The following is a 27,191-nucleotide window of genomic DNA, read 5'->3' on the forward strand; positions in this document are numbered from 1 at the left end:
TATGAGGAAAAACGTAGGCAAGAACTGTCTTGCCGAGTCTCTTATTACCGAGTCTGAACTTGTATTATAAGTAGGTTACATATAGTAGAATTCAGTCCACAAATGTGATATCCCAAAATATTTGTATTTTAGTACTTTTTTATAATGATTTATTACTTTAATGTTTATGATTTTTTTAGAAAACGTTTAAAAAAATGTAATTGGAAATTTCAAATGCGTGCGCCATGTTCAAAGCAAACTTTTCTATGGTTTACAAAATTTTACTAGAAATTTTACTATCCTCAGTATGGAATAAACTTTAAAAACGTTAAAAATATATAATAAATGAGTTCAATGAGTTAACACGTAAAGTTTCGAAAGTTGGGCGAAAAATAAAGATTGGATTGCCTTCTACTGCTCTCTACTGAGCTGCAAATAAACAACCATAGTGGAAGAAAGTTTTTCTTAAAAAAACTTAACAAGCAAAACTAATCACTTAACCAGCCCAGACATGGTGCAGGGTTGCCACTGTAAACTTGACAGGTTATAGGTTCGATTTCACTCGAGAAAATTAAATATTTATTGTTTTCATTTTCTCTCTCTGCGAAAAAAACAATATCATATGAGTATTTCTGTTGTATATAATAATAAAAAAAAACTATCAAAAATTTTGGTTACCCCGCTTATACAACTGCCAGCCTCATATATAAGTAGAATTGCGAGCAAATAAAATAAGAAACTAACTGTAGGAGTGACTTACGCTCGAATCGCGAGTTCGTAAATATAAAGTTTGATATTAAGCTTGGCGTTAATATACTTTCACTGTAACTTGAATTTTAATAATAAATTTATTCCCAATCAAATAGAGCTTACTGTGCTGTATTTGCGGCGTTGAGTTCCAGGATCGAACAAGCAATGGCTTAAAAATTCGGCGAAAATTGCGGAACTAAATTAACATTAGGTTCCTAGGTTCCCTCTGCCTACTAGCTATATACTACCAGCATGAAGCTGTATTTATTTATATTGTTACATAAATTATAAGTATATTTTTTATTACTTCGTTACAAAAATACTAAAATAAATTAATATAGAATTCGGCAGAAAGCGGGGAATGGGGTCTCTTAACACAAGGTTCCCTCTGGCTATCCAGCTGACTATTTTTCACCCGCTTCACAAGGTATATAAACCCAAAAAATAAAAATTAACATATATTTGGGTAGACAGAGCAGCATTACGTGTTAAGTGGCAGAACTAAACGCCGCGTTATGGCCTCGACACCACAGTTAAGAAATAAATATATTAAATAGTAATTAGTCACTAAACATAAATATAAAAAGAAATTTGAAGAACTTAAAGCAAGTTGTTTATCCATTGGACGTTTATAAATTGCTATATAAAATAGCCTCTAAATCTGCGTCGCAAAATAGTTTCACGTTTAATTGTGATCAGAGTATGAGGCGTGAAAATGAAGTGACATTCTCTTTATCTTGTTACTTTTTACGTTGTTACTTTATATTCAAGAGAATTCATTTAGTAAAAGCACTGTAAAATAATTTTGTGAATAATGAATTACTTTAAATACACATTTTGTATACTTTAATATAGTTTTTAAACGTAATGGGGCATTGGGTTCTGACTGTACGCTATAGTAGTGGATTCGATCCCACGAATCAAGTACGTAAGAAAAAATATTTAAAATACAAACATTTCCCTTTCCAGGAGTCAAACCTACAGACGTCTGTCATCTGTCCCACTGCGCCATAAGGGCCTGAAGTATTTTATTCGAGAACAAAACGCCTCGTCACAATGGGTGGCTGTATGAAATGTTCGATAAAATAATATCGTTGATTATGACGAAAATTAAATTAGGGGTTATATTGTTTTGTGACCTACTTTCACTTATACCATGTAGAAGCTGATGCGTATTATAACTTTGATGGTTTAATTTAATGAAATTATGGTTGATAAATATTACATAAACAAATATTATATTATGTGGATATCAATGACTATATATTTATTGTTAAATGGACTATCCAATACTTTTTTTATTTGTACTAGTAGTAATTGTAGTAGAAATTAGTGTATAGGGTAACTTACCAGTTTATTCGACGATGTTAAAAGACTCCTATTAAGTATACGGATTGTCATTGCTGCAATAGTAATGTAAGCAATTTATAATACAAAATAGGTCACATCCGACCCACACAGCTATAGCGATTGGGGGTTCGATTCTCAATCGATAAAAAAAAATATCAGCTTCACGCTTCACAGCGGGAAGCGAAGAAAATAATATAAACGAAAAAACACAAAATAATATCGTGAAACAGCTGTTCGTATATCGATATCAGCGTTTTACCAAATGCCTACAAAAGTGACCGGCTATTATCCAGATACAGTGCAGAATACTCATGGGCCACAGCAAAACCCTTTTGTTTGAAATCCACGACGGACCCATTTTCTATTTATTCGCAATTTACTGAGGTGACGTGGTTTCCATATTTTTTTTTGTAACTTTCATAATATCAACCCTTATAGTGAATGTTTTAAAAATATTTTGCTTTTACCGCTTCTTTTTTATTGCAAAGGTTTAGTATAGAAATTGTGTATACAATGTATTATATTATAAAAATAATTTACAATTCTTTAATATTTGGGCTTTGTCGCAGTCGGGTAAAAATGATATTGATGATGGCTTCACGTAATAGTTTCACGTTAGAGGAATTTAATGTCAGACAGACATCCTGGTCCCCACTTTCCATCTAATTTTCCAGACATTTTATGTTGAGTGGCGAAACTCAAACCCATATTTGTCTTCTAACCAAAGCGAGGAAATAAACGAAATAATTATTACTGGTGGAAATCGAACTGACAACAACCGTTGTGTTTACAGCCAGAGGCTGCGCCATAATGTCCTCTAATATACAAACTCGTATATTATTCAAAATTAACACCAAAATGAATATATAATCTATATATCTAACCTATTGACACCGCTTATATATAATTTGTACTTAAACTATTCTTCAAATTTTTCGATGACTAAACAAATACGTAAAAACGTTTCGAAACTCAGCAAAAGTAAAGAAGGTGGTATTTTCACAAGGTTTTCGTCCGACCCTAGTTCTAAGTCAACGAAAACATCCTCATCTCGCCGGCCACGTTCGTCCGTGTGTTTATCCGCAATTTACTTGTTTGAAGATACGTAGGATTTGATTTTTCCATGTTCGCATAATATAAAGGAACAAAATGTAAACTTTAATTAAATTAGTTGTTATTTACAGTCGTTTTATATTATAAATTCATTTTGCAAAATTTCCTTCCGAGTCGGTAAATTTATGTTTATTAGATTTAAGTTATTGTAATTTTTTTTATATACATTTAAATCTGTTATTCCTCTAGAGATTGTCTGAGCGGGAATCAAACCTACATTACGCTTACAATTAGACTCTAAACTACTGTACAACGGTAGCAACCTAACTTAATTGTTCTTGTCCACAAAACAGACTAAAAACACGAAATTAAAGCAAAATATATATCTTGCTACTTTTTTAACATATTACTCCTAAGACTATAAAAATATTTTTAGATAACGCATAAAAATAAATGAACATAGCGGACCACGATGGTGAGCGCGGCTATAAAATCCACTAATTAAAAAAAAGATACATTATAATACAATAAACAGGTATAATACAATAAACAAGAAAGAATATTTGTGTTACCTTTTAGTCTAGTCCCAATTTCTCGGTCCCATCCTTTGTTTTATTCAGTCAGTGAAAATGTTTTTATTTCTTTTGTCGTGTTCTACTTACGTAGGATTAGTAAATGGTGTTTCAAGATTAGAAGTCATATTTGTATGCCTGCCTATATTTGGAAATTACTGTATTAAATATTTCTATAATTAAATTTTATTTATTTAAATCTATATTTTTATATTTTTGCTCTGTTGTCGAGCGCGTCGTTGAGTTCCGCCACTCATCACGCAGTGCCTCCAGAATGCGGTGGAAAGTGGGTAACGGAAGTGTCCTAATGGAAACGGAAGCTACACCAAAATTTACTTGAAATAATATAATTTATTGGTCTGGTTCTATACTTGAACTAGGCAAAGTTAATTCAGGTGAAAGAATAATTTGTAAACGTTTCGCCTCCAAGAGCAGTAATTACGGCTTATTTTGTAGAGAGAACAACAGAAAATTCTGAGTTAAACCAACTCGCAATGTGATTCCGTAACGCGATTCGCATTTTTAAATATAAGACTTTCGTAATAAAAGAATGAGCGCTAGTTAGAAAATTATCCATTTCCACGGGAAGTAGTTAAAGCTGGATGAATTTAAAATGTAGATTTCGTAAAATGGGAATTTGGAAATATAAAACGGAATGGAAGCTAAATATAAAATATTTAATTTTGTTTTTATATTCCTCATATAATTTTTGTGATGCTAAAAATCGATTATGTAGCGTATGTTAATATGAAAGAAGGTTTTCTAAGATGAATTCGTAGAACGAGGAAATAAAAAATAAATATTACATTGGATGGGAATCGCGCCCACAATAAAAATTATCTACTTTACAGGGGGAGGCAAATACCTATCATATGCACAATACGGTGCTAGGTTACGCTATCCAAACCACAATTTTTTTTTCTAAAAGATACGTAAAAAATACAAGGTACATAGACTATATTTAGAACATTCGTACAACACCGTATCTCTGAAACACATTTACTCATTACTTTAAAAACTTTCATACAAGCTAGCACGGAGATAGCAGATATCTATTTTACTGTGAGTCATCACTTGATAGCTTCGTAGAGTATTTGCGGAAAAATTGTCAGTCAGCATCGGAAATTGATATAGTGTTAGTTTTTGTCCTATATAACTTATTATTTGTAACTTGTTTTGTTTTTCTTTAGAGGAAGGAATCTTAATCTATTATTTTATTTTATTATGGACTATAAAATGTTAAACTATAAAAGGTTAAAATAGCTTTTTCGTAGATCCCGTAGATTTTTTTTGAGAAATCCTCTCCTCTCTGGTGCACCCAATACACCTAAAGACCAAAAGGTTGCCTTCTACGCCGCATAGTTCCCGTTCTGTCGTTCATTGTACCGTGACAACCTAAGAAAAAATATTTATCTATATAATAATATTTTTTATAGCTTCACGCTATATCCCGCACACAGTATGATAGGCAAAGGGAACCTGGGAACCTACTGTTAAGATAATGTATTCGCATTAAAACACTTCCGCTCCCCACTTTCCTATAATAATGATCATTATAAAAAACAATAACTTTTCATGAATGTCGAAAAATTCGTTTACGCTGAAATCAGAATCAATTTATCGTATAATTTCAATATGGCCAATGAATTATCCGACGTAAGCGAAAATTATGAGAGCTTAATTAAAGCCTTGTTTTAAAATATTTTTGTAGAAGTTTATTATTTTTTACATTGACAAATATATAAACATATTTTATTATATATTGGAAGCCATCGTGGTACAGTGGGAAAGAATTTAATTGTAAACGATGATCATGGGTTCAATTTTCAATCTAGATAATGACTATATTCAATGATTTCTTCATGTAGACAATATTTAAGGTTTAAAAACACTCGCAATAGACTAAAAAACACATTTCATCTAAAAACACAAAAAATATATATATTTCCTATCTACGTTGTATATAACAGTATATTTTTTCACAGAGCTTCCATCTAAGCCGATGATCTTTGACGAGTTTGGCAAAGAAATATCTGGCATCGCCGGCCCCTACAACGAAGGGGGCAATTTCAAACTTATTTGCTCTGTAAACGGTGGTGAGTACATGATTTGCCTTTTCCTCACCCTCTTTTTGTCTTCCAGAGAATCTGATAAATGAGTTTTAGTAAGAATTGTTCTTTTTAACGTAATATGTCAATCAGGTTGGGGCTCAATGGTTTTTGTTATTTTTAATGGAATCAATTGTTTCTTTCTTTATCTTGATATAAATTACTTCAGAAGATATATTCGAAAGTTATAAGGGTTTTAGACGATGTCAAAAAAGGAGGTAATGAGTTCCACATAATGTATATACGAAGTATGTGATATTGTTGCAATTAGATATTATTTATGTATGATGAATTTTGATTATTTGTACTTCCAAGCAATCTGAGGTCAGTTGTGGTGTAGGAGCACAAGCGTGTGGTAAGCGCGATAAGTTGTGGGTTCGATTCCCACTCAATGGAATTATATAAATATTTAATATTTTCATTTCTTCGGAATGATCTCGAGACAAAGTGCTGCGTTAAGGTCCGTCACATGTAATGCTTTCAGAATGAGACTGAATATAAAATACATAAATTATAGTTTATTTACATCTGCCTTAATTACTATTACAGTACTAAAATTTTAAATTAGTTAAATAAATTGCTGGCTTAAGCTTTTGTATTTTATAAAAATGTAATCAAGTAAGTGATTCTATCCATCTCCATTTTTACGTTTATATTTTTATAATCTTTTTAGTAACATATTTTATCATCAGCATTTTTTATGACAATTTTACCATGCTATTTCCTCTTTTTCTATATTTTTTTGTATTAATAAATCTTAAGAGAATTGAGTATTGAGTAAAAATATAATGAGTGAGATCCAAAATAACCTGCAACGTTACGTTAGTAATTGCATAATGCAATTTCTTTTATTATTTCATGCATTAATTATATATTTTCTTTTTATATTTCCATAGGCAACCCCACTCCCCGGGTACAATGGTTACAAGGCGACACTGTACTATCGACACTGTCCCCAAGCGAGCTCCAGCCAGCAGGTAGCAGCAGGTCGCTGACGCTTACAGTAACAAATGCTACGAGGGCCCACCTGTCCTCCGTATACACTTGTACGGCTGATAATACTATGCTTTCTCCGCCTTTGAGAGCTTCAGTGCGAATTGATTTGTATTGTAAGTAATTTTGATTTAGTTTTAAGTATGTACTATATATATATAGTATGGTCGTAGAGTTGTGACCGCCCTGAAGTTAGCTTAGTTAGTTATTCCTTACTTTTTATTATTTTCTAATCGACTATAATATGCGCAAAAACTTAACTTCCAGGCAGCCATAGTTCATCAACAGTACCAATTTTTCTTTTCAACTTCATGTTTTAGCATAACAGAGATAGTGTCAAGACATTCTACTTTTCACATTTCAGTCGTATCAAACATATTACTTGTTGAGAAAAGAAAATCAACACGCTTTACCTTGCCAAAGCGGAAATAAAAAATATTTTATTACGCCGAACGGGGTAGAATTATCACGCTTACAATCTGCAGTAATCAATTATTTGTCTCAATAAAGCTTCTTAATAGGTTGAAGTATTAGATGGAAATGAAGTTTTGTCAATAAAACAGATTGAACACACAACCAACGCCCTAACAATCAGACGCTCCAATGAGCCGAGATGGCGTCAAAAAATATTTTGACAGTCCAGTATTACAGTCCAGTACTAATATTAGTTTCAAATTTTATCTTCGAAAGGTACTTGTCGATTCCGACCACGTTCTAACTAGGCCTTTTTCTTCTATTGAACATGTGCAGGGTGGACCAAACAACACTTTTATCGAGAGTTCTTTTTTTAGTTAAAAAATTCTGCCTTTTATATACTGAAAAAGAGAATAAAAAGTTAGTATTTTTTTTTCAGTTTCACGATGTACTCCGCACACAGTAGACAGAGGGAGCCTAGTGTTAAAACACTCCGCTGCCCACCTTCCGCTGAATTCTGCATTCATCGCGTGTGTCACATACGCTTGAAATCGGGCGTAAATAAAAAATGTGAAACTCATATGAAAATTAATATATTACAAACTTTCAAGCTTTTAAAACTTTTTCTGGCACAAATAATTGATTACTGCAGATTATTTCATAACAAAGCTAGTCTTTCTAATGAGAAAGCTTTGGTGATTTATTAAAAGGGGATATGACCCGAAATCTGGTGAGAACGCATTAGGCCTTTAATGAATGTATATGGATCGAGAAAGGTGTTCCGTTCCGTAGTAAATGGAAATCCGTTGTTTTTGTCTAAACAAGGCAGTGTGTAAATCAATATATCGAAGCGTGATAAAATAGTTTTTGTACGTTAGATAATTATATATATATAGGGTGGATGAAAATGGGTGGGGGACCTTTTGTTTTTGGAGGATGAATAGCGTGTTTCGTAATATTTAATTAGTTTGGTGTCTTAGCGGGATACAAAGTGTTTATAGAAGGGATAAGCTGTGGTTATAATTAAGGTTAATTTTGTTTATTGGAAAATGGAAGGGGTCCTGACATTAATTAGTAGAAAAATTAAAACAAAGGCCAGTGTAACTGTAGACAAGATAAATTGTGACTTGGATTCTCACTCCAGGGAATTCTCTCTCTGGTTTCGAGGCAAAGACTCTTCTTTTTAGCGTTACTCTGAATCATGAGTATGCCTTCCTTCTGGTATGGAACAGAAAACGTAGTGCTAAAACATTACATATTATTTAGTGAAACTAAACACCGCGTTTGTGTTAGTACTAAAGCAAGGAAAGGAAAATAGTTTACATGACTAAACAAAATCGAACTTACGACCGTCACTTTCTTTTTTAATCAGACTTTTGTGCCACTGCGCCCGACGATGCGATTTGTATTACACTTTGTTACTGTATTAAAACTTTTAACAAAGTTATAAAATATCCAACAAACAAGCCCACACAATAAATAGTGTTGAGAAACTAAACTGTCACTAAACTGATATACATGAGCTTACGTTCAAGAAATCCTTACGGTTACATTTTCCTTCTCAACTTTCCATAGCAGACATGTTTTACTTGGTTAAATTACGTAACAGCCACTGCAGGTGCAAGTTTTGAGCGAGCGGCGAGTAAATTGCTATAGTACAAATGTTTGTTTCTAACGGTCTCTCAAGGAATAGAAATTCTTATGAAATACTCGTGAACTCTAATATAATACTAATAAACTCTAATACTCTCTACGTAGCGGAATTTTTATTTTTGTAGAACAACATTTTCTTACATCATTTTGAATTGAATATAGTTATGATGGGATCAAAAATGAATGAAATTTGATAATAATTTTTGATGACTTATTTTTTTTTTCATTGTTCGTCTGACTGTAAACATGTTGGTTATGTTATTTTTTTTACATTAATTTTCCCTGTATAGTAGGGTACTATATATAGAATAAAGTATGAAGCTAAAAAATACATGAATATTCTTATGAAGGCTAAAAAAAAGTCTAAACTTAAATGTTCGCTAGCATAAAAGTCTGCTACGATAAGTTTTACGTTCATAGACATAACTGTAGCTACCACATTTCACATACGAGTGGAATAAAATCTTTTAGTAATAAAGTTCTTTTGAAGATTATGAAGCTATTTTATATTGATTTTCATTCTGAATATGTTTTGTAAATAGCCGTAACTTTTGCGTTCCAACTTTATGAGATTTCGTTATATTTTATTACTATTTACTCGTGTTGAATTTACATAATGGAATAGTAAAGGAATTTAGGTTTATTACCTTAATTTAAATATTATATTTTATATTTCTATCAAGATTTATACGTACTATATCATTTAAATAGGCTTCAATTTCCTTTAAAACGGAAGCTATTATTAAGGCTGTCGTGGCGCATTGGGCCAGCAATTGACTTTAAACGACGGTTGGAGATTCGATTCCCATTTACGGAAGTGATTATATTTTATTTATTATCGTTTCCCCGCGTCTAAAGGAGTTGTGTTCCGCCATTGAGTGGCGGGCGTTCACATCATGTTTCGTAAATTTGGCGGAAAGTTTGAAACGGAGGTCTTAACACTAGGTCAGCTCTTCTGACCCAGCTATGCTAAATAAACGTGAAGTTGGGTTGCGCTGTTGACGTTATATTTAATTTTATATTTTTCCACTCTAATGTCACAAAGTGTTATCTTACGTTCCACTATCTAGCTTAAAGTAGATAATTATTTGACTTAATTATGTTCTAACTGTTTGTAAAATTCGTCAAAATATAAAATATTACAAGTAAGTCTATTATATATTACATATTTTAAGAAACTTACATTTTATTTCATATAATTAACAAAACAAAACACATTTGATCAAAAATGAACACAAATTGTCCTTTATACGCACTTTATATGAACTTTACGATGACCCTAAAATTTTATAGATAAACCTTAATTAACATTTTGTTCCCAGTGAGGCCGTTATCAGTGGAGATTTTGTCAAGAGAACAACCCCTGTCAGTGGGTAGACAAGCGGAGCTTTGGTGCAAATCGACTGGTGCGCGGCCACCAGCGACGATAACGTGGTGGCTGGGCGGGAAGCAGTTGAATTCTGTTACTAAACAACAGGTAATATTTATTTTAGGGTTCCGTAATTAAAAAAAAGGTTCCCTCATAGGATTACTTTGTTGCCGTAAAAAAAAATTAAAGTTTATAATATAACTAGCGGACGCGCGCAGCTTCGCATGCTTATTTGCACTCTTAGGGGTGAATTCTGATAAACGTCTTCAATGAAATATTTTTAAGAGTCTCAATTTCAAATTTTAAAAATATCGGTGGCGATTTAAAGCTTTTTCCATATTAACTTTCAACCCCTTATTTGCATCCTTAGGGGGAGAATTCCAAAAAACGATGAAATACGTGCTCAATTAAATACTTTTGAAAATGTAAATTTCAAATTTTATAAAAATTGGTGCCGATTTAATTTTTTTTCCATACAAACTTTCAACCCCAATTTCACCCCTTTAGGGTTAAAATTTTTCAAAATCCCTTCTTAGTGGATGTCCAGATTACGAAAGTAAGCATCTGTCCAAATTCCACGTTTCTACGCACAGCGGTTACGGCTGTGCGTGCGTCTTACCTCAGTCAGTGAGGACAAGTGCTTTTATACATATAGATGTTCAGTATAAGTAAAGTCACTCATGTGAACCTAACTCATCATTTTTAAAATATTATGAATTTAAAAATATAAAATAAAATCTCAACTAATTATTGTTATAAGAACACGATATACGACTTACTACGAATTCTACTTACCTCGTAATATTTTCTGTTCAACTATAACATAACACCGACAGGAAAACAAGAATTATTTAAGAGACCCAGTACTGTAACAGACAGATGAATGGACATATGGTGTAAGCTTAAATAATAAAGTTCAGTTGGCTCTCTACAGATGCAAAACGTTACAAATAGCATTGTAGTGCAGTTGTTATACAAGTTTCATACAAAATACATGGATTGTCCCTACATAACAAATATTGTATTTCTTTTTTAGTTCCTCGCTCTCGCAAAACAATTTAGCTAAATAGAGCGAATCATATCTGAGTCGAAATAGTTTCTTTTTATTATTATTATTTTTTGTGCAAGCAAATTAAAATAATTAAGTCCCACAAGTGGGAACTATGAAACGCACAACCCTTTTTACCGAGAAACCTGTGGGCTAATATACAAATACTGAAATTAATTAATTGATTAATGAATGAACACACATGCTTGAAAATATACATATTATTACCCTTTAATATCCAATTTTAATGATATCCCGTCTTCCCATATCAAATCTATAATCTCCTTTTTTAGGAATTGGTTAAAAAAGTTATTTTATTAAATCATTGTTTTAAGAGGCCAGTCGACCCAAACCGTGACGTTTAGTTCAACCACTCAACACGCAATGCCTCCAGAATTCGGCTGAAAGTGACGAACGGAGTGTCTTAACACAATACACCCTCTGCCTACCCTGCTACATACGTAATACAGCATGAAGCGTAAAAAAATACATCAAAACCTTTAATATAAATCACCACGTTTTACCATATTAAAATTAAGCTTGAAAGAAATGGAAAAAGCGTAAAACTAAAAACCAAGCAACGAGTATGTACCAACACTCGCGAACACACGCTAAATAAATTTACATACGCAGTATAAATAAGCAAATGATTTCACGTGAAAAGGTTCTTAAAACATAGCGGCGTTTCTACGTAGCAAATATTTGCGAAGCTAACATTTGCGAGCTGATGACTTATATTGGGTCTAAAAATGCACTGCGGGTATGGGAATGTCGATTTTGTTATTTCTTGGGAAATACGATTTGTCGTTCTGAAAATTGATTGATGAAAAATAAAACTAATTGTATTTTCGATTTGTTGTTTGGCGCCATAGTGGTATTCTATTTGGAAGTGACGGGTAGTCGATGTTTGTGGGTTGCCGATCCCTTTCAAAAATATGTATATTTTTTCAGCTTCACGCTGTATATGTACATAGCAGGGTAGGCAGAGGGAACCTGGGTACCTTATGTTAAGACACTTCCTTCCGTTCCCCACTTTCCGCCGAATTCTCGAGGCATTGGGTGTTGAATGGTGGAACTTAGGATCGCGATTTGCCTTGTAACCGTAGAACTTCAAAACATATAATTTTAAATATATATATTAAAACAGTAAAAAATATTTCCATTTCACCCTCAACACGTATTATCTCTAAGATTAACAGCGAGGGCAGAATTAATTGTGTTTACACAAGGTTGTCGTCTGTACTAATGTATTAAAAAATGCTGGCAGCATTTAATTACGTAAATGACGACTATTTTAAAGATTAAAATTATGTATAAACTGTATTTTTTTTCACATTGCGTGTTGAGTGAGGAAACATAAATATTAAATATTTCATTCCCCCGAGCGGGAGAATCGAACCCAGTACAGTCGCACGTTTGCCGTCATGTTGTTGTGGCTTATACCGCGACGCCCTTCTAAATGTTATTTAATTTTATTAAGTGGGATATTATGATAAGTATTTACTTTAACAAAGATAAATTAATAAATAAATCATTCCAACACAGTAAAAATATTCAACCAAAAGCAATTGAAAACGTTCTGAAAATTCCAATTTCATCTACCATTTCCTATTGAATTTTAACCAGTGAAATAGCCGTAGAGATTTCGTTGGCTATCTTTCACGCTTCAAAGATCCCGCTAAGCCTTGGCACCCGGTTCGGCGTTAACATCCTTTAATTAATCTAACCTAGTGTGTTAACGAATCGCCCTTGGCTTAAATACTTAAAGAAGGATTACACTTTATAAGTGGGTATCAGAATATATATTGCTTATAAAATTAAATTAACTATTGAAGAGTATAGAGCTTATGCTAATAGATTAAAGGTTGAAAATCTTAAAAATATTGATTGTGGCCTTGATTCTCATATAGGGGGAAGAGATTTTTATTTTCTGGCTAGACGAAGCATTGTTAAAATCCAACACTCATCACAACACATGTAATGTATCTTGGAGCAGTAATCTGGAACAGAAGTGAAGTGAAGGAGTGTCTCAACACTAGCTACCCAGGTTCCTTCTGCCTACTATGTTGTGTGCGGGATACAAATCCTATCTATCCTTATATGATTGGGCTGACCGAGAGTCAGCCCAATCATATAAGAAAGCCTGTAGCTACAAAACCTCAGGGTGAAATGATTCAAAATTTATTTGTAAAATCAAATAGAAGATGTGTTCTAGTTTAGTTTAGTTAGTGTCATAGAATCTAAAATTGTATCTCTTAGTATAATTATCTAAAGCTATATAGTACTATTTATCTAGCTATAGAATAATCCTTCTATAAATCTAACATTCCAGGTACAGCTAACATTGTAAAATTTCGAACTGACCTACATAAGTTGATAAATTTAAGGATGAGCTGAAACGATTTTTCGTATTTTTGTCGACCCAATAAAGCATAAATATTATATTTTTATAGTTTTGTAGCAACAAAAGTCGGTATGTACTGGATTTTGAAAATATATTTCATATATTTTACTTTGATATATATTCAGAATGAAATTACCAGATCATCTTTGTTTGTCATCCAATATATGGGAGATGTGACAGTAAAATACAATGGCTTTGACATGAGAACAAACAGGCTGACAGACAGACATGATAAATCTCTAAGGCTTCCTTTATCCATTTGACTATAGAAATTTAAAAGATTTCTACTATCATATCAATATTACGATATCACATGTAATTATTATAATAGTTACACATTTTCAAGCTCATAAATGAACTCAAAATGAATGTATTTTAAATTAATTTGAACATTACGTAATATTATATTCAACAAAGTTGTTTCCTGCTATTTTGTGGTAACTCTGGTACAAAGAGATAAATTTATTTATAATTGTTCGGTTTTGGAATTGAAATTATCTTTTACAATAATGGTTTTGAATTTGTAAGATATACTTGTATATCGTAGATGATGTACATCTTAGTCTACGAATGTATTTATGTTCTCATATCTTCACTGTGGCGTCGAGACAAAGCGCGGCGTTAAATTCCGCCACCCAACATGCAACGCCTTTGAAATTCGGCGGAAAGTGGAAAACGTGTCTTAACACTAGGTTCCCTCTGCTTACCCTGCTGCGTGAGCGATAAAGTGTGTAGCTATTATTATTATTAGTGTAATTGAGCGTGATAGCTGTAGTTTCAAATACTACTATAAGAATATCTATCTGTAAAATATACCTTTCCTTATTTACTTAAGTAAATTACGGCTTTACACAATTTCTCTTACATTTAAATAGCTTTGTATAGATAGATGCCAATTGGAACACAAAAGTGTCCCTTTTTTTTAGTTGCACTCTTCTAAATGCAAGCCTAAAGAAACAAAAAGTAATTTTCCAATAAAACCATATTTAACATTGTTATACCTATTACTTAAGAAATCAAAAACTTCTACAAATATATTAAAATATTTTTTATATGAAAATTTAATCGTAGCGAGACTTTGTACGAATTTGTACCTCTTGGGAAACGTCCAATAATATTTTTTTACATTTATTACCGTTCATTTATGTTTTCACAAAAAAAAGAAGATAAAAAATCTTATAATATCATCAAATCAAATAATGGGTCATAATCAGAAAAGTGGACATTTTCGAATTCGTAACGTAACTGATAAGTAACAACACTGATAATCTTTGTTACGAAACTGATGTCATAAGGCAATATACACAACAAAATAAGATTATTATATCAATAAAACCATTGTTGTTTTTATTTAATGAGAAACAAATTAAAATTTTAAAAATTCAATCGTTGATTTAACAGATTATAAATGTAAGAAAACAACAAAGTGACAATATTAACAATATAATAATGCTAGTTCGTAACGTAATAAACTTATATTTCTAAAGATCACAAAGTTAATGATAAAATTAAATCCTCTGTAAAATATATCAAAATTTGAGTTGTTATCACTGGAATTAAGTTTAATTCTTTGTAAGTGTTTATTCCGCATATCTTCATATTTAATAGGATTGGTCTGTTTAAGACGTTCTCTATATATTTTATGTGTTTCAGCATTTGCCATTTCAGGAGCCATGAGCTCCTATGTCAAATGCTTACTGAAAATAAAAAAAATATTTATCAATAGGTATTTAATAATATTTTATGTTTATTGTTTAGATCTTTAACAACGCTAGTACAGAACGTTTTTGTTTTTAAATAAAAGCCTCACCCGCTTGACCTACATATTTATTAATTCACTATCTCCAGAGAAAAAAATAGTAATTACAATATCACTTTATTACACAATCACACAAACTAATTTAAGGAAGAATAAAAAAATGTTTTTAAGTAAATCGGTTAAGCCGTTTCTGAGATAAGCGTGCACAAACACATTAGACAAACAAGCAAACAGGCAAAAAACTTAAAAATCATTATTTTTTAGTTACTTTACGTCATCAAAAGTCACCAATTATTTTTTTCATATGCCAGCAATTTTTTTTTATATACATATCTTCCGATGGTAACGTAATTGTGAACTAGGCTTCATATTTTCTCAGTTTCGTTACGTAACGAAATGTAACAAAATTGAGAATGAAGTCTGAGAAATTCTAACCTTTTTAAATATTTGCTCATAAGCCACGTGTTGCATGTGCAAGCACTGAAGTTATTTTTTGAGATTTTGTAAAAAGAAGCAAATAACATAAACAAGAAAACGAAATTATAGAATACTTACCAAAATAAAAGCCGTTTATAACCCTGAGATGTAATTTCACGCATTCCCTCTAAAACATTTGAACCCCTCTACTGCTGCGAGAACATTACTGGTTGTAGCTACGACAGCATTGACTTTTACAATAATGGTGCCACAATAAAAACTAATATTAAATACCATTCAAAATAATTGCGTTCATATTTTAATTGTACGTTACTAGCCCTGAGTAACAAAAAAACAATATTTTGGGACAAATTTACTTAATTCATATATATTATTTATTAAATAATGTATCAATAAAAGTAATTCTATTTAATATTATGCATAAAGTAAAGTAATATAAACATACCTGAAATCAAATAAAACCATAAATATTCGTAACAAATCAATTTTTTAAAAAGTAAAGTGGTGAATGGGACACGAAAAATTGTATGGAAGCATTTTGAAAAGTTTTTTGCAACAAACAAAAAATACTATTATTAGCCATAATACATTTAAAATAGTACAAAAATCTTTAAGTTAATAAGTAAATTTATCGTAAATGGCAAAATATTTAAATTATCTTTAAAATTGTATTTTTAAAACGCATTCAAAGTAGCGGGACAAGAAAAGACACAAAATGTACACTTTTTCTGATTATGACCCATTATAATTATATTTCGCAGGATTTAGACGACAGAAACGAGACGCAATCGCTACTGGCGTGGACACCTCAGAAGGAGCACAACGAGAAGGTGCTCACGTGTAGAGCGGAACATTCAAAATTTAATAAAACTGTTATAGAAAGCAAATTGCCACTAAATGTTTATTGTAAGTATATAAAATATTTTATATATTATTAAATATTTATTTACTTTTTTTTTTCAAGATTTATATACATACTAGAACTATGACGATTCCAAGGCGCGAGTTTCAGTTCAATGAACCATTTTATACATTTCTATTTTTTTTATTTCTTTAGTTGAGTTGTAGTTCTGTATTTATTTTCTGATTTTCATCCATTTCTTTTACATTGGATACTATATAATCATTACAAGTTTTCTTATAAATAGGAAAATGAAATAACCCATCCGCGTTAATATTTTTTTATACGATGCTAAATATTTAAAAAATACTAAAATTGCAAGTCCTTGTTTAAATAAAAGGTATATGTATAAAAACAGAAAATAGGTAACAAACAACACTAAGCCGTATACAACATAAAACCTTTCGATAAGACCCGTCTTTAGTGCGACAGCATAAAATAATGCAACTTGGCGTTTCTTAACGACAAAGGTGTATAAAGCTAAGGGACAGGGACAGACCCTGAGGCTTAACCGGAACGTATTACTTTAGAGACAATCACTATACAATATAGACGTTTATATATTGCATAGTATTATATACACGCTTAAAATGCGAGAGAATTCTGTGGAAAATCGGGAAGGGAAGTGTGTTAATGAAAACAGATTTTTTTTACTTCGCTCTGTATCCCAAACATAGCAGGGTAGGCCTAGGGAACGTGAGACAGAGTGCCTTAGCACTATTCTCGTTCTCCACTTTTAGCCAAATTCTTAAGACACAAACTGTCCAAGTACAAAATCACAGCACCAGGCTAATCCAATTGCATCAAAGGGTAAGACAGTGAGATATTATCTCTCAAAAACTGTTTACCGCTGCCTTGACATAGTCATCATGGTGGAAACTCTGCAGACTATGGAGGAAAAACTGAATGGTCTGGGTGAGTCTTCAAGACTGGTGGGTCTCACAGGATGAATCATGACGAAACGAAAATTATGTTTAATAGTCATGCGAGACCAGTCACGCTACAAACGAGGTTGTGCAAGAATGTGCTTGGCCAAACCATCCAACTTGGTCAGCATATGCACGTTTGACTTCCTCATAATTATGTCCCATTGAAGCTGGAAATAAAAAAATACACTTAATTAGATATATGTCTAAGCCTCTAAATAACGAATTAAGAAAAGGTTTAACAAGATTATTGTCGTAAATAATTCGTTCTAATTATTTAGGTTCTTTCCATACAAAGTGTGACAAAGTTTTATTTAAATATCAGGTAATTTCTTGTCGCCTTCTGTTTGACGTTTTACATTTTAACTTTGCAAATAATAAGCAATTCTACAGCAATTTTGTCTTTAACGGTTTTTCAGAGTAATTATAAAATATGGATGGATATTTTTTTATTAAATTTTTTTTTTTTTTACTGTAAATGTATATGACATAGTTCTTGTATGTATATCTATTTGAGTCATAATAGTAGCAAATTCGATTTTTTTCAATATTAATTTACATATAAATATAGATATATTGCTTTCAATATGTTCATATAAATTATATACCAACTGTGTTTTTGTGGTTGTGGTTGCGGTTGCATTGAAGTTGTAGTGACGTTATCATAGCGCAGTGCAGAAAATTACTCATTATTAACAAAAAAACATTGATAGAGAAAGTGAAAGATTTTTTTTTAACTTCACGCTGTATCCCGCACTTAACACGTTAAGAATACGGCCTTCGTGACCTTTCGGCCTAGTGGGAATCGAACCCAAAATCGTTGTGTATGCGGTTGTAGTAACGCTTGTGCTACAGCGCTACGATAGTATGAAATATTGTCAATATTAAAATAGTAAGATCGAGTCTCTGAACCAAGTTAAATTAAGGTTTAGCCTAGAGCTTATGTATTTAACATTGTGCTAATATTGCCGGGCCAGTTAAAATCCGCTCCCTTCACCGAAACAAGCTGAGACTAATGAATAAACTACACAGAAAACAAGCACAACCAAAAACTTCGTTTCAAACAGAAAGCTGAAACGCATCAGAGCATGAATTTTAACAACATGCCTTCACCCAGAACTCTCTCCAATCATATTTCTAACTCTAACAAACGAACATCCAACACATTCTGATTTATCAAATTTGCGGTAACTGGAATGGAATAAGGTAAAAATATATTTTCGACACAGAAATGAAACTTTCATGCACTCATAAAATTGCGTCAAATATTCTCTATGACATGATGGTCGTGGTGTAGAGAAATAGGCGTTAGTAATATATGAATAAGGTTTCTAATTCCACAGATGTACCAATCGCTACAATGCACCTAGGTGCCAAGATGAACCCGAATGATATCGAAGAGGGCGACGATGTGTACTTCGAATGCGACGTCGATGCCAACCCACCCGCTTACAAAGTAGTGTGGGAGCACAACGTAAGTAGGACTCATGTCTTATACTTTATTGTATATATTTACTTTTGATAGCTTGATGTATTACGAAAGGTATCAAAATTTTGTAGTGGAGATTTTTATAGGATGTTCTTGTTAAAATTATGGAATAAAATAAAAAAAGCCTTCGAAAACACGATATCGATGATACTAGAAGAATACCTTCACTAAGGAAATAAAGAAAAACAATTTATATATTACTTCTTGAAATAAACTTCAAGACTTAACAAAGTTACAGTTTATAAGAAGAAAATGAACCATACCTAAGAAATCTTTACTACTAAGCCTCACATACACATTCGAGGTATACTTTATTACTTTTGATGTTAAAATTTTATATTGATGAAAAAAAATTACTTTTACAACGTCTATGAAGACGCATTTGACGACTTCGATGCGGTTGATAAGAGCTCACAATTTTCTAAATTATACTTTATTACAAAGGAATTAAGCTCAAATTACTCTGAAGGAGATAATAACACTTATTAATTTAACACCAGCGACGGCCCCATGAAACTTTTCAAAGCGTCGCTTAGGGATAATTACGTATTGAATGAGGTTTTATCTGGCGCATTATCTTCTGGAGGCAAGAGATGGTACTCTTATAGCGGCTTAACGTAACTATTACACTCAATTTAATTATCATAAATATAGTTAAATCTGTGTTAATTTTATCTATTTTAGTTGTTTGGGTTTTTATACTGTTGGAATTTGTTTTTATTGGTTTCTTTTTTTAGTTAACGCTGTGTCCTGCATATTGTAGGGTAGGTAGAGGAAACCTGAGGAAGTAGTGTTGAGATACGTACGATACGTACGATACGATACGTTTCCATAAAGACACTTCCAATTCCCACTTTCCGTCAAATTCTGGAGGAATTGCGTGGTTTGTAGCGGAACTCAAAGGAACTAGGAAGCGATTGGCTTGTTACTAGTTCAAGACTAATTTAATGTAGTCGAGTGAGAATCGAACTCACAATCTGTCGCGTTCACGACGCACTATGGGAAATCGAGGTCTGTATCAGATCAAAAATCGATAACTTTTTTATTTGTTAAGATAAACAATTGAATTTTTGCACAAGCATAAAGTATGAAATAGTGCGTTAGATGATGTTCAGATATTATACTTTTATTGGAGAATATATATATAAAAAAATAATTAAAAGAAAAGTTTTCAGTAAATAATAGTAAAAATTAAAGGAATAATAGTAAAAATGTATTATTAAATTAGTTTATTATTATTCCCGACTGCTAAGGAAGAGTTATGTTTTTCGCGCGTATTTTGTATGTATGTATGTACGTATGTATGTATGCAATACTCTTTATTACCTTGTATCTCCAGAACCACTAACCGGATTTATATAATTGAGGTATCGTTATATTCGCTTTAGCAGCCCAAGTATTCTTAGATAGGTGACGTTAAAAAATAATAATCATGGCGGCTGTGGGACGCCATTGGACTTAGTGAAAAAAAAATTTTTGGTTTCGAATACCACAATATGGGTATCAAATTGAAGAGCTCAACACGAGGATTTCAAAAAGGTATATCACGATTATCATTACCATAATGAATCCTAACAAAAATTTGAAAAATAAAAAAAAAATTATTAAAAAACAAACACCCCGACTGCATAAATCTGAAAAGAAATTAACAAGCCCAATAGTTTATTAGGATGAACAGTCGGGACCTATAAGTAATTCTTCAATCAATAAAATCTTTACCAGGAACCTTAAATAATTTAAAGAGGTGCTAATTCTTCTCCTATTGAACGTAAACCCTGCACCTTCAATGTATGGGAGTAATAATTCACGCTTGGAACACTAAAAGTATTCGTCATTTTGAAATTTAGTGAAAACACTTAATAATCAAACGTCTGTTAGTAATTTTATTACTAATTTATAATAGTTTTTTTAAATTAATTCACTCTTCATATAATTTCATAAATGAGGGTAGTGTGAATAAATGATTGTGCAAAAAGTGTGCAAAATGAAGATAAAACGTCCTTTTATCAATAAATAACAATAATTTTATGGAAATTTACTACAATCTAATCAATTAAATAGTAAAACATTAGAAACTATAATAGATAGAGTTTTCGTGTCCCCTGACTTGTATCGCAGTTTTCGTGATAACTTCTCAGTCTGCAGGTCTCTGCAGCTGATTTTTGATAAATGTTATTTATGAATATCTGGACTATAAAACAATATCAAATATAACGCGTCGGGAGACGTCGGTAACTGTTAAAAGTCTCGATGAACTTTAAACACGTACCTTTTTTCTCTTCACTTATTGTTAATATTTTTTATAAAAATATAGTCACGATATCCACAATATAATAATTGTTTTAAAATCTACATACTATGGGCTTTTCAAAAATATATAACACATTATACCTACTTGCACATTTTTTTAAGGAAATTATGTTTAAAGTATCAAAGTGAACAACCTGAAATAGACATTCTCACGAATGACAATTTTTCACGATGAATAAATATATATTCCAAATGTAATTCACGAAAAAATAATTCATAACATTAAAGTTCCACTCTTATACTATTAATTAAAAAAAAAATAATGCGTCAGGGACGACTTTGAAAAAATGACTTTTGATCTGCCGTTGTTCTACCATTGTCCATAGTGCGACGGCCTCATTAGTGTAACATAGTATGTTATATGCAATTACATAGAATAAACAGATTTAAAATTCAACCCAAATTATACAAATAGCGACAAAATCATATTTGAACGTATTTGAACTAAACAAACGAATATTCGTTAGTAGCGAACGTTTTTTCCCGTCGACCTCGCAAATTGTTACATTTAACCAATCCAGCGCGTCACATCCAACGGTAAACGTCATTTATAATAACAAAAATATTTTTCCGCGACAATTCTGTATTCATAGCGGAATCCTGTATTCATTTTAAGTTTGAATTTAGTTTTTGATTGACCACGCGAAGCGCCATCGTGCATCGGTTTGGAAAAAGCAACACACACAGTATTTTCTGTTTTTTTTTTTACTTTTTTCTTTTATTTGGCAAACCTATAAAATATTTGCAACGCTTTACGAATGGTTAAAAATTGTTTTGTGATATCTGAAATTTACAATTTTATGATAATTGAAATTTTGTGGTGCAATTAGGTGGTAGATGCAATGGTAGCAAGTTCGATCTTGATAGGGGCGAGATTTAATTTGTTACATTTTCTTATTCGTATTAAACAATAGCTTTACGCTTTTTGCCGCAAAACAGGGTAATATTCCGTCCGCACTTTCCTTAGGTTCCCTCTTCCTACTATATGTAGGATACAGTGTGAAAAAAATGTATGTCCCCCTGAGTGGGGAACCCACAATTGTTGACAAACTATCAATAAACCTTGGAAATAACAATGTTTGAGTAATTCCGGCAATTAATACGAAATATCTTCAAATTTAGATTAAATCTATTATTTAATCATCGCGGGAGAAGTGAGAATATAAAAAAAAATTACAATACATTTTTGCAAATTTTTTTACTTCAATTTTCTGCCAAATATCTTATTACGAATACGCAGCACACCGCTGAGTTTGCTCGGATTCTGATATTAAGTTGCTTAGTGTGAGACATATTTTATTAAGTTAGTCTTATAAGTATGTGTATCTACCGTTGTTTACACGTTATAATGGTTGCTAACATTAATTTTGGTGTTGATGCTAAAAATATTTAATAAATATTAAAGTCTTAATAATTTGAACACATTTTTTTCTTAAACTTTGTAATCAAGAATTTTAATTTGTTCTTTGATTACCGCCACTTATCTCTATTTGTGTCACGAAAATAGTAAAAACCACATAATATGAGAGTGGAGAGTAAAGTGTTTCAACACTAAGTCTCTTCGTCCTATCCTGCTATATGCGGGATACAGCGTGAAACTAAAAAAAATATTATACACTTGCCTACAGGGAGTCCTTCTCCAAAACAACCCTGCCAACGGTGTCATACTTACTGGGAACACGCATCTAGCGATACGAAACGTGTCTCGGCATCAAGCAGGGATGTACTCTTGTACAGCATCAAACGTGGAGGGCGATGGGAAGTCACCGCCTTTGAAAATGCAGATTGTTTGTAAGTTTGTATATTCTTTTATATACTTATATTTTTATGTAATCAATTTCTGTTGTATTTTTCATTTTAGGTTTTTTTTATTACTTTATTTAATAGAGACGACGATTTTAACGATTGTGGGTTCGATTCCCGTTCGTACCGAGTGAATGCTCTGCACTTTCCACCACATTCTTGAGTTATTAAATAGTTTATTTTCCTGATTGAGAATCGAAACCATAACCTGTCGCTATTACAATCACACGCTTGTGCCCCTGCCCCACGATTGGCAAGCCTTATTGTAGCTTTTATAACCTTTATTTAGACGAATATTATAAAGAGGAAATATTTGTATGTATGTTTGTAATGCATAAACCTAAAAACTACTGACTACAAGTTTGTAGCCCTGTGTTACGAATGGCCTCGGTGTATTTTCGTTAATATTACATTGACAACGTGGACAGACTGCCTAATGTGTCATACGGAAATAGAGATCATCTGCATTCTCATCAAAATCTGACTAGTACGAACATAACTAAAGCAATTTGTGTAATAGCAACACTGAATTTATATGATCACTATTATTTTATGTTATGTTTTGTGATATATTAGGCACTTTCAGCGTAACTTAACACCGTACTGTTTCTTACATAGTAGAAGACTAAAAAAATTTATAATTTAAATCATTTATAATTAATAATTTATTAAGAAATATATTATTTCTTTCGAGGCATTTTGCCTTTTGCCTTGGTGTCAGAGCGAAGAAACGAAATCATCTATAAATAATTCCCCCGAGTGGGATTCGAACACACAACCATCGCGTTACAGTAACACCCTAGTGCCTCTGCACCACATCAGCCTCAAATCCTCAAGTAATCTTATATGTTTTAAATAGAAGTAAATCGAAATAAATGAAATTTTTAGCAAGCAAAACTAATAAGAAATGCAAATTTACCCAAAACGAATTCACTTTATTATAATATGCAATTTTATACATCGAATAAGAATTTCAATACTAACTCTCAATAAGCTTACACATACATACATACATAAGAAGCATCCCGAAAACGAAGGTGGGAAAGGATGGGATCATGTTTAAGCGAGTACTTGTGAGTTTTATTTGAAAAGTTTCGTCCTTAATGTTCAATGTTCGGCGTTTATGTGTCGTCAGTGAATTATCAAATGTGGAGGCCATTCGTTTTATTTCCAATCTTCTCACGTAATAAAAGTTTCTTTTGTGTGACATTGTGTCATTAATTATGGCTTGGATTGTACGAGGTTAAGTAATTTATGGTGGTTCATATAGTTGATTTAATTGTTATATGTTTTGAGACGGTAAATTATGAACAGAAATGATTAAATAAATATAATTTTCTATATATAACTGCTTTTGTTTTTATATATATATTTTAATTTAAAGTTTCCTTTTTATTCATTCATTCATTGCCACTAAAGTGATGAAATATATGTATAAATTAATTTAATTTATCTTCACGCTGAATTCCGTACATAGAAGAGTATCTAGGAACTTAGTGCTAATACACTTTGTACTATATAAGATACGTTTCCCACTTTCCGCAGAATTCTGGAAAACTATATTTTAGAACTTATACTAGTATCTTAATTTAAATAACCATTACAACCCATAAATTTCATAGATAATAACCACTCTAGACTGTCTAAAAGCATCATATATTTCTCTAGCAACAGCGCTACCTATTAAATATTGAGAATACTATACGCCACATCCATGTAAGTGTTCCCATTTTGGACCAATTTACAAAATTTATACAATCCAAATGTTAGGGTAGATAGAATGAAGGAAATTTAGATGTAAGACAATTCGATTATCGACAATCCCAACACTATGTAGGCCATAATGGCGTTGGGTGGTTCAAATTGACAGGCACACCGCATTTAACGTTGGAGATTATCTTTCCAAGATTCAATTCCGTCGCACAAAGGGATCAGCAATCTTCGATCATTTAATCAATTAGAAGCCAGAACAATACGGTAAATGGACTGGCGCTCCTACTCACATTAAGCAGAAGCAGTATAGGGGCTAATAGTGGTTTGGGAGAAAAGAAAGATCGTTATCATGATGGCCAGTGACAGAATGAATAAGTTGTACAATTTTCTTTTTGTATGAAATGAATAGCGTAAATTATGTGATTCTCGTTTGGCGTTGCTTTTGATGTTTTTATATTCTTGGTGGCTGGTGTCTTTCAACATGTATTTCTTATTGTTTTTAGTTTTAACTCGTAACTCGTGTATTGGTTATACAGAGAGAAAACCTTATATTAAGATTCTCCGATTTTGTAAGACATTATGTGTTGCCATGTCTTACCAAAGCGAAGAAATGAAAATATTTTTTTTCCTCAAGCGGGAATCGAACTCACATCCTGTTTAAAGCTAGAGCATTATCCTTAGCTTCAAATTGTAGCCCGTACATAGGCAGGCAGGCAGAGGTAACCTAGTGTTAAAACTTTTTCATTAAGACACTTCTGTTTTCTACTTTCCGCCGCATTATCGAGGCATTGTGTATTGAGTGACGATATTTAATGCAGCGCTTTGCCTTGTTGCCAAAGTGAAGACATGAAAATAATAAATATTTTGTTCTTTTGAGGGGGAATCGAATCCACAACTGTTGCGTTTATGGCCGCACGTTTGGGCCACCACGGTCTCATATTGTTGTAATTATTATTTTTGTTATAGAGACATATACATATACAATTTATATACATATAAAATTCTGTAAAGACTTCTCGTAAAATGAAATGCGTAACAAACATTTCGTAAGTTGAAACGACAATTTTCTTGATTTACTTTGAAACTTCACGTCAAAACTCGTCGCAATTTGTACGATCTGCCAGAAACAGCTATTTTAAACGTGTTAATAATTAATTATTGTGACATTGTCAAGTAAAAAGATTTATGTTTGTATGATTGAGTAATATTTTAACCAAAATCTACTAAATAATAATATTTATTTAAAATATTATATTAATTATGAGTCATGTGATCCCACAGTAATAAAAAATCTAAAGTTTTCTATTATGTTACCGAATAGAATTAAGAAGATTAAATCAACCAAACGGCCGTCGTAGCCCGGGGGCACAAGTGACGAGGTGCTTGCCGTTTGAATTCCCTCTCGGGAAAATTTGTTCTTGAATATTTTCATTTGCCCAGCAAAGGCAACCAACCGAGTGTCTTAACACTATGTATCTAGTTACTCTCTACCTACTCTGCTTAGCAAAATCTTATTTGTTATTTAAACATTTTCTTTAGTGAGATTGAAATCTAGGATTATCTGCTGTATTCAGACTACACTAGAAGTACGTTCCCATATAAAATAAGTAGGTGCTTAGATTTGAGCTAAATTTAGTTCTACTCAAAACGGCTTAATTCTAAACATACGGCTCGTGGCATCTCTAAGGATTTGCATGCAAATAATACTATACGTATTCGGCTGTTTACGAATTACATTGTATTATTCTTGCTTGTATATTATACTTATATACATATATATTGGTTCATTATATTTTATAACTAGGTATTTTATTTTCTTAAATATGAACTCGAGATTTCAAATATTTATCTTATCGCACATACAAACATTTAACATATAACTCTATGCTGTATTTTGTGAGAAAAAGTATTAGAAAAAAAAAACTGGTCAAGTTTGAGTCAGTCTCGCCTACTAAAAGCTCCGTGCCACCAATTTCCTGACGGTCAACGGGCTCAAAAGAAAAAAAGTTAACAAAAAGTTGTCTGGATTATGTTTTGTATAAAAAAAATATAAATATTATTTTTTATTATGTTTTCTATAATATAGATACCTATAAACTTTAATTTTTGGGATTGTATTCTTTGCTTATAATTTAAGTTCTCACTTCGTACAGAATATC

The 27,191-nt window shown here is 32.0% G+C and overlaps 1 protein-coding gene across 2 annotated transcripts in view; it reads left to right on the forward strand.

Annotated features, from left to right (window-relative positions):
- Positions 1 to 27,191, forward strand: part of LOC146529806 (contactin-5-like) — a 200,261-nt gene that overhangs the window by 134,835 nt on the left and 38,235 nt on the right. For both annotated transcript variants that reach the window (XM_085200105.1, XM_085200104.1), the window contains exons 5-10: positions 5,690 to 5,800; positions 6,709 to 6,921; positions 10,195 to 10,349; positions 16,652 to 16,796; positions 19,061 to 19,191; positions 23,145 to 23,307. In XM_085200105.1, coding sequence (XP_085056231.1) covers positions 5,690 to 5,800; positions 6,709 to 6,921; positions 10,195 to 10,349; positions 16,652 to 16,796; positions 19,061 to 19,191; positions 23,145 to 23,307 — 918 coding nt within the window. The remainder of the gene's footprint in view (positions 1 to 5,689; positions 5,801 to 6,708; positions 6,922 to 10,194; positions 10,350 to 16,651; positions 16,797 to 19,060; positions 19,192 to 23,144; positions 23,308 to 27,191) is intronic.

The sequence above is a fragment of the Heliconius melpomene genome, chromosome 17, assembly GCF_056956725.1.
Source record: "Heliconius melpomene rosina isolate 202511_hmr_F chromosome 17, ASM5695672v1, whole genome shotgun sequence".
NCBI classification, from domain to species: Eukaryota; Metazoa; Arthropoda; class Insecta; order Lepidoptera; family Nymphalidae; genus Heliconius; species Heliconius melpomene.